At 43.5% G+C, this 12,744-nt stretch overlaps 1 protein-coding gene across 1 annotated transcript in view; it reads right to left on the bottom strand.

Moving 5' to 3' along the window:
• The window catches only part of dop (microtubule-associated serine/threonine (MAST) protein kinase dop), a 176,435-nt gene that overhangs the window by 36,584 nt on the left and 127,107 nt on the right, over positions 1-12,744 (bottom strand). The window contains exon 2 of the mRNA XM_067789131.1: positions 352-1,554. Within this exon, the coding sequence (XP_067645232.1) occupies positions 352-1,285 (934 nt within the window). The 5' untranslated portion in view covers positions 1,286-1,554. The remainder of the gene's footprint in view (positions 1-351; positions 1,555-12,744) is intronic.

Below are 12,744 nucleotides of genomic sequence, written 5' to 3' on the forward strand. Positions count from 1 at the left end.
CAAATAGTCAAGGAGTTATTTTTCTTGTTCTTCATTGAACACTGGTTTATGACCCAAATTTACTCTGTGGTAAAATACCAAAAAAAAACAAAAAAAATTTTTTTTTAAAGAATATACACAATAAACCAAAAAAAAGGTCAACCATTCACGCTCAGATGGTTTGCTCAACTAAAAGGCGGCGTGTTTGGCAAGTAGGTGCCACCAGACGTCACATATATTTTTTTTTTAATTCCACACCAATTGTAGAAGGTGGATCAGATATCCCTCTGTACCGCATTAGCCGCCTATACCACAATTACGCACTTCCTCTAAGCTTGAATAGAAAAAAATTGAATTAAAAGAAAATCTTACCACTTCCCGATGAACGCAACGAGTATCCATGCTGATAAGAGATCTTACGTAGTAACGCATTATAACTGCGTCCAGTTAACGATACAGAACTGCCTGACAATCCACCCGAAGATGATTTCGTCAAGTTCGAACTATGCAACAATGGATGCGATGTTGTTAACGAATTAGCACTAACATTATTATCTCCACTAGAAACTTTTGGTGATGCACTCAACACTTCCAAACGTGTTGACAACTTAGGAGCGCTAACATTCATATCCTGCTTATTGCTAATTCTTGGGCTACAACCTCCACTGCCGCCACCACTACCGCTTCCACCACTTGCGCTTAAATCGTGATCGGAATCATCAAAAACAAGTGCGCGTGCTGAATAGCTCGATTGTGGTCGCATTCGTGCCATAGATGCAGCACTCAAGTGACGCTTAGCTACTGGACTTCCAGTGGAGGTAGTAGCTGAGGAAGAAGATTTGTAAAAGCTTCCTGGTGCTGAAGCGACACTCAAATTATTGATACTCGGCGAGCTTATCGTTGTGGCAATACTTTCGTCGGGATGAAACGCAGCACTCAACATTTCGTGCAATGAAGTGGTGGGCTCAGCGCTCTTAACAATACATCGAGCATCATTTCCACCGGTCAAATTGTCAGTGGCATCACAGAGTTTATTTGGAGTAGATGTTGAAATTTTCGCACCACCTATATGACGGTCACCGCCACCACTACCAATGCCATCACTGCCACTTGAAGCTGTTAGGAACGAGGCGGTGTTTATATTAGAATTTGTTGTTGTTGCATCACTGCAGGTGGTATAATTGATTGATGTGGTTGCAGCTGTTGATGTATTTGTATTATTGGTGGGGATGTTAGTGGTACTAATGGTGGGATGGGACTTGCTGTTGGTGTTGCTTGTACGCGATTTTGACTCTTCCCGACTCATTTTCGTTCACCTGATTTTTGAAGCTTCTGGCCGGTCGTATTGAAAATCGGTCCGGGTTTATCAGCTTCGTTTATTAGTTATTATATTTCATTTGACAGGTAATTAATGCACATCTTAGCAGTCTCTTAGCAAGACAAAAATTTTACGCTAAATTTTAATTTCCAATTTGCCATGCATTTGATTTAAATGATCATCATTGCTGAATTAAGATTCAATGTAGCATCGCAACTCGATAATCGTAAGAATTTTAAGTCATATTTATTCACAACCTGTAAAAAATAAATAAATTTAATATATTTCATTTAATAGAGATATCTACATCTAATATATAAAATTCTCGTGTCGCAGTATTTGTGGTTGAGCTCCTTCGGCACGGCTCGACCAATACTCATGGAATTTTGTGAGCACATAGTAGGTCTGAGAATCTTATATAATAAGAGATGGAGAAGAATAAAAAGAACTTTAGAGGAAAACCAGGGAAGGAGCAAGCGACTGAGAAAGAGATACGAGCTAGACGAAGATAGAGAGAATGGGATAAATGGAGCGGGGGAGGGAGGAGAGGGAGCTAGAGAAAAGGGGGAATGGAAAAAACGAAGAGCGAGAAAAAGAAACAAAGAGAGGCAAAGGCAGAGGGAGGAGTGAATAAAAGGATAAAGAAAAGGGGGAGAGATGGGGAGGGCGAGTAAGATGTAAAACTCTTTCGAAAATCGACACTGATTATGGTGCAACGCCGAAACCGGTTTGTCTCCAAACCAATTTTGACAAGGGATGACGAAAAATCGTTCCAATATACATCAATTATCCATCCGGTCGGAAAATTAACAAAGCAAAACCAATCAGGTAAAAACTTCTTAAACGGAATGCAGCTAGAACAAATTTAGGGAAGCACAATGTCTGCCGGGTCTGCTAGTCATATTGTAACGAATTTCGGGAAATTCCGCTTATTCCAATATTCAATAATGCAAAATGGTCTTTATTAGACTACTTTGAGGTACTTCGAAATAACAATTATACTTCACAATTAAACTTCACTTCGCAACTGATAGCGTGCTTAAATTACTGGTTACTGACTACTTAGCTTGCGCTGCTTTTATACTCTCCGTTGCTTCATTCGCATATTTCTACTAAAGTCTAGACGTTTAGCCTTCTAGAACTGCTGCATCTCCTTCTTGGTAATTTCTATATACATGTATATTTGTAGTTTATGTTTATTTTATAGCCATATGCGGGTGTATGCCTGAGTACTACTTCGGTTGATGATTACATGTGTTTGTGAGTATCGCTTCGTTGCTTTGTATGTATGTGTGTAAATGATGATTGATTTGTTTACGTACACAAGAGTGGCAGCTTGCTTTATTGTTGTTGTGCCTTTATTTATTTAGTATCAGCTTAGTGATGCTAATATTCGTCAAAATATGTACATATAAGTTTTGTATTATGGGATTCGGACAACCCAATTAATAATGTAATTATACAGATTTCCTCAATTTAAACGATTACTTATTGTGTTCCGTTTCTCTTATTAAACGAACCATTAAAGCTGTTCCATTTGTGTGTTGAAGATTATCTGCCAGTCTTGCGATATTAAACAAAGAGAAAACTGATGCCTAATGATGCGGTGTTAATCTATTTGGAAACCTTCGCGCACTGGCAGAAAAGTCCTAGGAGAAATCGCTGTTCTAAGCTCGGTAATTGAAGATGATAATGATTTGATATTCCTGGTGTTTCCATATGACTTAAGTTACCACTCACAAGAAAAATCATATTGTAACGAATCTTATTCGCAACCTTCTACTAACGTTCGTATCCCTAAACTGTTGAATAAATAACTCCAATATTTAATAATGCAAAATGGCCTTTATTAAAGTAATTCACAATAAAACTTATACTTCGCTTACTGATAGCTTGCTTAACTCAAACTGACTGACTCAGCCTGTGCCGCTTTTATACTCTTCGGTTTCCTCGTTCACCCATTTCTCCCAAGGTCTAGTAATTTCGTGAACCTGATGCTTGTTTACCCACTATATACACGTATATTTGCAATTTGTATCCATATGCGTGTGTATATGTGAGCGGCTGATGATGACATGCGCTTGTATCTCTCTCTGTTGCCCCGCACGTATGTGTGCAGACATAATGATTAATTTGTTTACGTACATACAAGTGTAGCAACTTGCTTTATTGTTGTTGTGGCTTTATTTACTTAGTATCAGATTAGTGATGGGAGTATCACTTAGTGTCACTAATATTCGTCACACTGCCCTCCACATAAGTCTGATCGTCCCGATCAGACAAATCTCTCGATCTAACCGCTGCTAGCCTCTCCAAATGAACCACCCTTCTGTTTCGTGGTTTCCCAATTGTTTGTATGCGGTATATGACATCACTGATCCTCTTCACAACCCTGTACGGGCCTTCCCAACTGCACCAAACTTCGGATGGGACACCTTTCCGCCGGTGAGGGTTGTATAGCAGTTCCAAATCTCCCTCCCGAAAACCTTCCGAATTATTTTTCTTGTCGTACCTGTGTTTCATCTTACTACTCATTACCCTGGGTCGTTTCCTCGCACTCTGTTGTTTGGCCAATGAAGAACTACTTCGCAGAGCTTGATCTTGACGGATTGACTTTGCATCATCAGTTTCGTCTTGACGTTTCACAATAGTAGTGCGCGCTGGCTTGAAACCACCCTTGCATTCTTTCTGGCAAATTCTTTCAGTCATTTTAGTGCGTCCATTAGGGTTTGTCAATGCCAGTGTTTTTCTCGCAGGTACCGTTGGTTTTGATTTGTTTGGCCCATTCGTTCCATCAACCCTTGCCCGATTGCTGCCTTTGACTTTTGTTGTTTTTGTCGAATCTCTTTCACCAGCACTCGATTACTGCTGAACCCTTTTTCCAAACTGAAGTTAAGTGGCACATTCTGGCTCTCATAACGTATCACCCTTCACTGCATATCGATCTTGATGTCATGGTCAACCAAGAAGTCCACTCTCAATAGGACTTCATCAACGATCTCCGCCACAACGAATTTGTGTAGAACTGTGACCTTTGCAATTAAGACTTCACATATCACTTCTCCCTGGACTTGGTTATACTCGCCAGTGACCGTACGCAACCTTGCTCCAGGTAACGGTTTTACTCTCCTGTTGACCAAGTCAGATCGGACTAAGGAATGAGATGCGCCCGTATCTACAGTCAGTACACGTTCTTTGTCATCCACATTCCCTCTGACGGTAAGACTGCTCGATTTTCTACCAATTTGCGACACAAATATCACAGGACGTTCAATAGCTGGAGCTAGCTCTCGATCTCTACATTTTACTCGCTCCTGCTCATCTCCTCCAGCTTTGTTATTAAGACCACCCATGCTGTTGAAACCACTATAATCAAGATCGCAATGACGTGCAATGTGACCGGGCTTCCCGCATTTGATAACTCTTTCACTCCGCTTTTGCGATCCTTTCAGCGCCTCCAATATTACGTCGACCCACTCTAGCCTTTCTACTTCAACACGGCGTGCTTTGAAAACTGGCTTACACAGAAGCGACGCTGTTTCCTGAGTCAGAGCATGTGATACCGTTTCTGCGAATGTCGGCTTTGGGTTTGCGTATGTAGCTCGCTTTGTTTCGACGTCCCGCATGCCATTTATAAAGCTCTGAATCTTTACCCTTTCAGTGTATTCCACGGGTGCGTCCGCATTCGCTAAATGTGCCAGCCTTTCAACATCCGACGCAAAGTCTTGCAATGATTCACCAGGCCTCTGGAAGCGGTTCAGTAACTCCATTTGTATATCTGTCTCCTATGCTCAGTTCCGTATCGTCTCTCTAGAGCGCCCATCAATGCTTCATAAGAGTTCCGTTCGCCCTCTGGAATGGCTTGTAAAATCTCAGCTGCAGGCCCTTTCAACGCCATGAACAGTGCAGCAACTTTATCTTCAACATTCCAGTTTTTCATTGCTGCGGTCTTCTCAAACTGTAGCTTAAAGACCTGGAAAGGAACAGAACCGTCAAAGGATGGTGTTTTTACCTTTGGATTGCTTGCTGAAACAGCTGGGCGGTTTAGTTGTAACTGCTCCATACGACCTTTTAACGCTTCTATCTCGGCATCAATTTTGTCCTCGAGTTGTAAAATGTTTGCATCATGCTCTTCTAGTTTCACAAAGAGCTGCGATGATACCTGTTCCGAAATTTGTGCCGACATTTCAGATATAAGTTCCTCTTGCGCTTCCAGTTGAGATGCCAAATATGTCTTCTGTTCTTCCAATTGTTATGTTATACGGGTTTCCTGCCATTCCAGTTGGGATGCCATATCGGTTGATATTTGTGACGACATTTCTGAAATGCGCGTTTCTTGTGCTTCAATATTCGATGTTATACGTGTTTCCTGTGATTCCAGTTGAGATGCCATTGTCGATGTTTGAGCAGATATTGCAGCCAAAATCGTGTTCAAGTCTGTGCTCGTAACTGTCTGCGATGTTTCATTTTTCTCTTAAATTTTTGTTGTCTCCTCGCCATCAAGAGGAAAGACATACTCTTCCACGTTAATTCCTTCTGCTTCCATTGCCTCTCGTAGTCGTGCCTGAAGTTCGAGTTTAATGCCGCTTGTATTCAATCCACGGCTCTTCAACTCCTTCTTCAGTTGCTGGATCTTCAATTCACTGAACTTTGCCATGTCCAAGTTGTATTCAAAATCTTCGGAATTTATTCAGCAATTCCTCTTCTGACACCAATTGTAACGAATTTACTGCAAATCCTCTTATTCGCAACCTTCTACTAACGTTCGTATCGCTAAACTGTTGAATAAATAACTCCAATCTAATCTAATATATATCTAATCTAATATCTAATCTAATATCTAATATATATTATAAATGGGAAAGTTTGGATGTTAAGATGTTTGGATATTTGGATGTTTAGATGTTTGGATGTTTGGATGTTTGGATGTTTGGATGTTTGGATGTTTGTCCAGACGTTTGTCTTTGTGACTCAATAACGCAAGAACGGCTGGACCGATTTGGATGAAATTTTGCACACATATAGCCAATAGTCTAGAAGGATCTACTAGCTATATATTTTTCAAAAGGGGCGTGGTCCCCGCCCCCTAGGAACAGTTATAATTTAATTATTATATTTTTTCGTCTTTGCGACTGAATCACGCCAGAATGGCTACACGGATTTTGATGAAATTTGGGACACAGACAGTAGTCTACTAGCGAAATTTTTTTCGAACATGGAAAGAGGGGTGGGGGTCCCAGGACCCTTCGAGAAATTATTTTTCATAATTTTTACACATTATAACTTTACGTATACTGGCCTTCACCAATATCACAGACTCAAGGGGTCAAATAAGTCGAGGGCTTACAAAGTAAGCAGTGACACCCTCCGCCCGCCCCCCTTTATCTCCCCCTCTGGTGTAAAATCCATAAATTGTTATAACTCAATCTAAATTTTCTCCTAAATCAATAGTTTTTGGTATCTGGTACATACAGAACGAGATCTAGACAATTTTGGAGGAACGATGCTTTTATTAGCTTTACCTGTATGTTTCTATCTAACTTTTTATTCGCTCCAATGCGCCTGCTGCCTTATTAACATGGTTTTATAATTAGCTTCACCTTATTTGTAATCCCGTAAGGGTCAGTCGAGACCCTTCCGGGATCATTTCTGGATGGTTTTCGGGATCGGTCCGGGATTACGCCGGGGTAATTTCGGGACTTTTTCGGGACTATTTCGGGATCATTTTGGGACCCTTCCGGGATCATTTCTGTATAGTTTACGGAATCCGTCCGGGATCCCGTCGGGGTTATTTTGGAACATTTTCGGGACTATTAGGGGATCATTTGTGGACCTTTCCGGCATCATTTCTGGATAATTTTCGGTATCCGTCCTGGATGCCGACGAGGTCATTTCGGGATTATTTCGGGATCATTTGGGATACCTACCGGCATCATTTCTGGATGGTTTTTGGGATTCGTCCGGGATCCCGTCGTGGTCATTTCGGGACTTTTTCTCGACTAATACGGGATCATTTGCGGACCCTTTCGGCATAATTTCTGGATAGTTGTCGGGATCCGTTCGGGATCCCGTCACGGTCATTTCGGAACTATTAGGGGATCATTTGAGGACCTTTCCGGCATCATTTCTGGATAGTTTTTGGAATCCTTTCGGGTTCCCGTCAGGGTCATTTCGGGGCTTTTTCGGGATCATTTAAGGATGGCTTTCAGGATTCGTCCGGGAACCCGTCAGGGTAATTTCTGAACTTTTCCTAGACTATTTCGGGATAATTGTGGGACCTTCCCAAGATCATTTCTGGATGGATTGTGGGATCAGTCCGGGATGCCGTCAGGGTCATTTTGGTATTAGGTGATCATTTGAGGACCTTTCCGGCATCACTTCTGGATGGTTATCGGTATCCGATCAGGATCCCCTCGGAATCATTGCGGGACTTTTTCGGGATCATTTGGGGTCCCTCCCAAGATCATTTCTGGATGGATTTCGGGATCTGTCCGGGATCCCGTCAGGGTCATTTAGGGGTGCGTTCGAGATCCCGTCAGGGTCATTTCGTGACTTCTTCGGGAATATATCGGGATCATTTCTGGATGGTTTATGGGATCCGTCCATGACCCCTTAAGGGTCATTTCGGGACTATTAGGTGATCATTTGAGGCCCTTTCCGGCATCACTTCTGGATGATTTTCGGTATCCGTTCGGGATCCCGTCGGAATCAATGCGGGACTTTTACGGAATCATTTGGGATTCCTTCCGGCATCATTTCTGGATGGTTTTCGGGATTTGTCCGGGATCCCGTCGGGGTTATTTCGGGACCTTTTCGGGGCTAATACGGGATCATTTGGGGATCCTCTAGGGGTCGTTTCGTGACTTTTTCTGTATTATTTCGGGATCATTTTGGGACCCTTTCGGCATAATTTCTTGATGGTTTGCCGGATCCATCAGGGTCATTTCGGGACCATTTTGGGATCATTTGGGGACCCTTCCGAGATCATTTCTGGATCCGTCCGGGATGCCGTAGGAGCCATTTCGGGATTTTTTGTTACTTTTCCGGGATAGTTTTTGCACCCTTCCGGGATCATTTCTGGATCTGTGCGGGATCCCATCTGGGTCAATTCCGGACTATTTCGGGATCATTTTGGAATCCTTCCGGAATCATTTCTGTATGGTTTTCGCGATCCATCGTGGATCCCCTCGGAGCCATTTTGGAACTTTTTCTGGAGTTAGTCGGGATAATTTAGGGACCCTTCCTGGATATTTTCTGGATGGTTTCTGAGATCCGTCCGGGAGCCCGTCAGGGTAATTTCGGAACTTTTTCGGGACTATTTCGGGATCAATTTGGTACCCTTCAGGCATCATTTCTGTGTGGTTATCTGGATAAGTCTAGAATCGTGTCGTTGTCATTTCGGGTTTTTTTGGGACTACTTCGGGAACTTTTGGAAACACTTCCGGGGTGTTTCTGGATGGTTTTCGGGATCCGTCCGCGATAGCGTCGTGGTCATTTCGTGGCTTTTTCTGGATAATTTCGTTATCATTTTGGGATCCTATCAGGTTATCAGCTCATAAAGTTCTTTTTTTTACTCAATTACAAAAATAAAATGCATTAGACAGACAAAAAATTTTAAACAGATAACTTTATAAGCAGGCTAACGTGAATAGCCCACATATTTCATTTTCTCCTTGCGGACGGGGCCGCGGGTAAAGGCTATCTAATATATATTATAAATGGGAAAGTTTGGATGTTAAGATGTTTGGATGTTTGGATGTTTGGATGTTTGTCCAGACGTTTGTCTTTGTGACTCAATAACGCAAGAACGGCTGGACCGATTTGGATGAAATTTTGCGCACATATAGCCAATAGTCTAGAAGGATCTACTAGCTATATATTTTTCAAAAGGGGCGTGGTCCCCGCCCCCTAGGAACAGTTATAATTTAATTATTATATTTTTTCGTCTTTGCGACTGAATCACGCCAGAATGGCTACACGGATTTTGATGAAATTTGGGACACAGACAGTAGTCTACTAGCGAAATTTTTTTCGAACATGGAAAGAGGGGTGGGGGTCCCACGACCCTTCGAGAAATTATTTTTCATAATTTTTACACATTATAACTTTACGTATACTGGCCTTCACCAATATCACAGACTCAAGGGGTCAAATAAGTCGAGGGCTTACAAAGTAAGCAGTGACACCCTCCGCCCGCCCCCCTTTATCTCCCCCTCTGGTGTAAAATCCATAAATTGTTATAACTCAATCTAAATTTTCTCCTAAATCAATAGTTTTTGGTATCTGGTACATACAGAACGAGATCTAGACAATTTTGGAGGAACGATCAGTGGTCCTCTCCTCTACTCCCGCCATCCGCCCTCCATCAATTGTTTTTATTAGCACGCTTTTATTAGCTTTACCTGTATGTTTCTATCTAACTTTTTATTCGCTCCAATGCGCCTGCTGCCTTATTAACATGGTTTTATAATTAGCTTCACCTTATTTGTAATCCCGTAAGGGTCAGTCGAGACCCTTCCGGGATCATTTCTGGATGGTTTTCGGGATCGGTCCGGGATTACGCCGGGGTAATTTCGGGACTTTTTCGGGACTATTTCGGGATCATTTTGGGACCCTTCCGGGATCATTTCTGTATAGTTTACGGAATCCGTCCGGGATCCCGTCGGGGTTATTTTGGAACATTTTCGGGACTATTAGGGGATCATTTGTGGACCTTTCCGGCATCATTTCTGGATAATTTTCGGTATCCGTCCGGGATGCCGACGAGGTCATTTCGGGATTATTTCGGGATCATTTGGGATACCTACCGGCATCATTTCTGGATGGTTTTTGGGATTCGTCCGGGATCCCGTCGGGGTCATTTCGGGACTTTTTCTCGACTAATACGGGATCATTTGCGGACCCTTTCGGCATAATTTCTGGATAGTTGTCGGGATCCGTTCGGGATCCCGTCACGGTCATTTCGGAACTATTAGGGGATCATTTGAGGACCTTTCCGGCATCATTTCTGGATAGTTTTTGGAATACTTTCGGGTTCCCGTCAGGGTCATTTCGGGGCTTTTTCGGGATCATTTAAGGATGGCTTTCAGGATTCGTCCGGGAACCCGTCAGGGTAATTTCTGGACTTTTCCGAGACTATTTCGGGATCATTTTGGGACCTTCCCAAGATCATTTCTAAATGGATTTCGGGATTTGTCCGGGATGCCCTCAGGGTCATTTTGGGACTATTAGGTGAGCATTTGAGGACCGTTCCGGCATCACTTCTGGATGGTTTTCGGTATCCGTTCAGATTCCCGTCGGAATAATTGCGGGACTTTTTCGGGATCATTGGGGTCCCTTCCAAAATCATTTCTGGATGGTTTTTGGGATTCGTCCGGCATCCCGTCGGGGTCATTTCGGGACTTTTTCTCGAATAATACGGGATCGTTTGCGGGCCCTTTCGGTATCATTTCTGGATAGTTGTCGGGATCCGTTCGGGATCCCGTCAGGGTCTTTTCGGAACTATTGGGAGATCATTTGAGGACCTTTCCGGCATCATTTCAGGTTAGTTTTCGGGATCCTTTCCGGGTCCCATCAGGGTCATTTCGGGACTTTTTCGGCATCATTTAAGATTGGTTTTCAGGATTCGTCCGGTATCCGTCAGGGTAATTTCTGGACTTTTCCCAGACTATTTCGGGATAATTTTCGGACCCTCCCAAGATCATTTCTGGATGGATTTCGGGATCTGTCCGGGATGCCGTCAGGGTCATTTTGGGACTATTAGGTGATCATTTGAGGACCTTTTCGGCATCACTTCTGGATGGTTTTCGGTATCCGCTCAGGATCCCGTAGGAATTATTGCGGGACTTTTTCGGGATCATTTGGTGTCCCTTCCGGCATCATTTCTGGCTGGTTTTTGGGATTCGTCCGGCATCCCGTCGGGTTCATTTCGGGACTTTTTCTCGACTAATACGGGATCATTTGCGGGCCCTTTCGGCATCATTTCTAGATAGTTGTCGGGATCCGTTCGGGATCCCGTCAGGGTCTTTTCGGAACTATTAGGTGATCATTTGAGGACATTTCCGGCATCATTTCTGGATAGTTTTCGGGATCCTTTCGGGGTCCAGTCAGGGTCATTTCGGGATCATTTAGAGATGGCTTTCAGGATTCGTCCGGGAACCCGTCAGGGTAATTTCTGAACTTTTCCTAGACTATTTCGGGATAATTGTGGGACCTTCCCAAGATCATTTCTGGATGGATTTTGGGATCAGTTCGGGATGCCGTCAGGGTCATTTTGGTATTAGGTGATCATTTGAGGACCTTTCCGGCATCACTTCTGGATGGTTATCGGTATCCGATCAGGATCCCCTCGGAATCATTGCGGGACTTTTTCGGGATCATTTGGGGTCCCTCCCAAGATCATTTCTGGATGGATTTCGGGATCTGTCCGGGATCCCGTCAGGGTCATTTAGGGGTGCGTTCGAGATCCCGTCAGGGTCATTTCGTGACTTCTTCGGGAATATATCGGGATCATTTCTGGATGGTTTATGGGATCCGTCCATGACCCCTTAAGGGTCATTTCGGGACTATTAGGTGATCATTTGAGGACCTTTCCGGCATCACCTCTGGATGATTTTCGGTATCCGTTCGGGATCCCGTCGGAATCAATGCGGGACTTTTACGGAATCATTTGGGATTCCTTCCGGCATCATTTCTGGATGGTTTTCGGGATTTGTCCGGGATCCCGTCGGGGTTATTTCGGGACCTTTTCGGGGCTAATACGGGATCATTTGGGGATCCTCTAGGGGTCGTTTCGTGACTTTTTCTGTATTATTTCGGGATCATTTTGGGACCCTTTCGGCATAATTTCTTGATGGTTTGCCGGATCCATCAGGGTCATTTCGGGACCATTTTGGGATCATTTGGGGACCCTTCCGAGATCATTTCTGGATCCGTCCGGGATGCCGTAGGAGCCATTTCGGGATTTTTTGTTACTTTTCCGGGATAGTTTTTGCACCCTTCCGGGATCATTTCTGGATCTGTGCGGGATCCCATCTGGGTCAATTCCGGACTATTTCGGGATCATTTTGGAATCCTTCCGGAATCATTTCTGTATGGTTTTCGCGATCCATCGTGGATCCCCTCGGAGCCATTTCGGAACTTTTTCTGGAGTTAGTCGGGATAATTTAGGGACCCTTCCTGGATATTTTCTGGATTGTTTCTGAGATCCGTCCGGGAGCCCGTCAGGGTAATTTCGGAACTTTTTCGGGACTATTTCGGGATCAATTTGGTACCCTTCAGGCATCATTTCTGTGTGGTTATCTGGATAAGTCTAGAATCATGTCGTTGTCATTTCGGGTTTTTTTGGGACTACTTCGGGAACTTTTGGAAACACTTCCGGGGTGTTTCTGGATGGTTTTCGGGATCCGTCCGCGATAGCGTCGTGGTCATTTCGTGGCTTTTTCTGG

The sequence above is a fragment of the Eurosta solidaginis genome, chromosome 5, assembly GCF_040869045.1.
Source record: "Eurosta solidaginis isolate ZX-2024a chromosome 5, ASM4086904v1, whole genome shotgun sequence".
NCBI lineage: Eukaryota > Metazoa > Arthropoda > Insecta > Diptera > Tephritidae > Eurosta > Eurosta solidaginis.